Source organism: Lactuca saligna, chromosome 9 (genome assembly GCF_052625555.1).
Source record: "Lactuca saligna cultivar CGN05327 chromosome 9, ASM5262555v1, whole genome shotgun sequence".
NCBI lineage: Eukaryota > Viridiplantae > Streptophyta > Magnoliopsida > Asterales > Asteraceae > Lactuca > Lactuca saligna.
In genome coordinates, this window is record NC_136425.1 from 125553162 (window position 1) to 125555000 (window position 1839).

General features: G+C 28.8%; 1 protein-coding gene across 1 annotated transcript; it reads right to left on the bottom strand.

Moving 5' to 3' along the window:
- Positions 1–385: 385 nt before the first annotated feature.
- LOC145016689 (uncharacterized) lies at positions 386–1075 on the bottom strand. The gene is made up of 3 exons (XM_078974936.1): positions 996–1075; positions 824–905; positions 386–754 (listed from the first exon to the last, which is right to left on the bottom strand). The coding sequence occupies exons 1-3, from the start codon at positions 1073–1075 to the stop codon at positions 386–388; spliced, it is 531 nt and encodes a 176-aa protein (XP_078831062.1).
- Between the last annotated feature and the right edge of the window lie 764 nt (positions 1076–1839).

Below are 1839 nucleotides of genomic sequence, written 5' to 3' on the forward strand. Positions count from 1 at the left end.
AGGTCCTTGACCAATGGCCTGTGCTACCACATCTATAACATGAACCATCAGATTTTTGTGATGTCCCAGTGTCATGCCTTGCCACTTTAGCTTTATCTTGTATGTGGACATTCTTTCTTTGTGAATGTTGGTAATTATTCCTTTTCTGGCCACGACCACGATTATTACCTTGTCCATGACCATAATTATGGTTCTGATTATGGCTTTGGTTTCGATTAAAATAGCCACGGCCTCGTCCTCGACCACGACCACGCCCTCGCCCACGTGTATTGTTTCGATGACCATCAATATTTGTAGCATTTGCTTCAGGAAGTGCTACTGATCATGTTGGATGAGATTCATGGTTTTTCATCAAGAGTTCATTGTTTTGCTCTACAACGGGCAGTCATGCATTCAATTCAGAATATCTGGTGAACTTTTGCATCCGATATTGTTGCATCAAGGTAATGTTTGTTGCATGAAATGTGGAGTAAGTTTTCTCCAACATATCTTCATCAGTAACTTCTTGTCCACAATATTTGAGTTGTGAACATATTCTGAACAAAGTTGAGTTGTATTCATTTACTTTCTTGAAGTCTTGAAACCTCAGTGTTCTCCATTCATCTCTAGCATTTGGAAGTATAACTTCCTTTTGATGATCAAATCTTTCTTTCAAAAGATTCCAAAGAATACTTGGATTAGTAACATCAATATATTCAAATCTTAACATTTCATCAATATGCTTACGAAGAAAAATTTGTGCTTTTGCTTTATCCTATGCCAAGCAATTATTAGATTCATTTATAGCATTTGAGATTTCCATGGACTCAAGATGCATTTTTACATCTATCATCCATGGCATATAGTTTTTCCTACTAACTTCAAGTGCTGCAAACTCGAGCTTTGCAATGTTGGACATAATGTAACTATAAATTTTAAACAAAATAAAAATTAAAATCCATTTATTTCAATAAATATTACACAAAAAAAGAAGCGGTAAAGCTAACATTGCATACAAGCCTAAAAGTAGATGAAATTCCATATTATCTTCGATGTTAAGCATTGGGATGAAAAGTAACATGACTATTATAGTCATGATTATCACAAACGGGTGAATCATCATGAAGCTTGATTTCTTGAAATTGATTTGTTTGATAGAAGAGAGAAATATTTATTGTGGGTAAAATAAGCAGGGTAAATATGTTTATTTATAGTAAAAAATATAGCCGTTGTTTTTACTATTTATAACCATTGCATATATATATATATATATATATATATATATATATATATATATATATATATATATATATATATATCCGTTGTGTATATTTATAAATCATTTAATAAGATTTATAAATAATACATACTTTACTTTGTATAATTTTACTAATTAGAAACATTAATAAATATTAGTAAATGTTAAAATAAAATTATGAAGTGTATGCATAAATAAAAGTCAGTTGCATAATATAAATGTTCGTATGCATAAATAGAAGTTAGTTGCATAATGTAAATGTTAGTATGCATAAATAAAAGTTAATTGCATAATGTAAATGTTAGTATGCTTTAATTAGAATACATAAAGAAATGTTAGTATAAGAAATAAAAATCGTTAATAGTCCATAATGTCTATAATGTATAAGTTTTATTAATTCATTAGTATTATTATTATTTTAATATAATAAAGGTTCTTATAATTAATAATGTTTTTACTAAGTAATACATACCTTGATTAAGATAGGTGTGATTTCCACTTCTAAATAACCTTGATTTGAGCTTTCGTGCTGATAACGTGTTATGAATTAAGCATAATTAATGTAACTTTAAACCAAAACAAACTACTAAATTTTGATAATA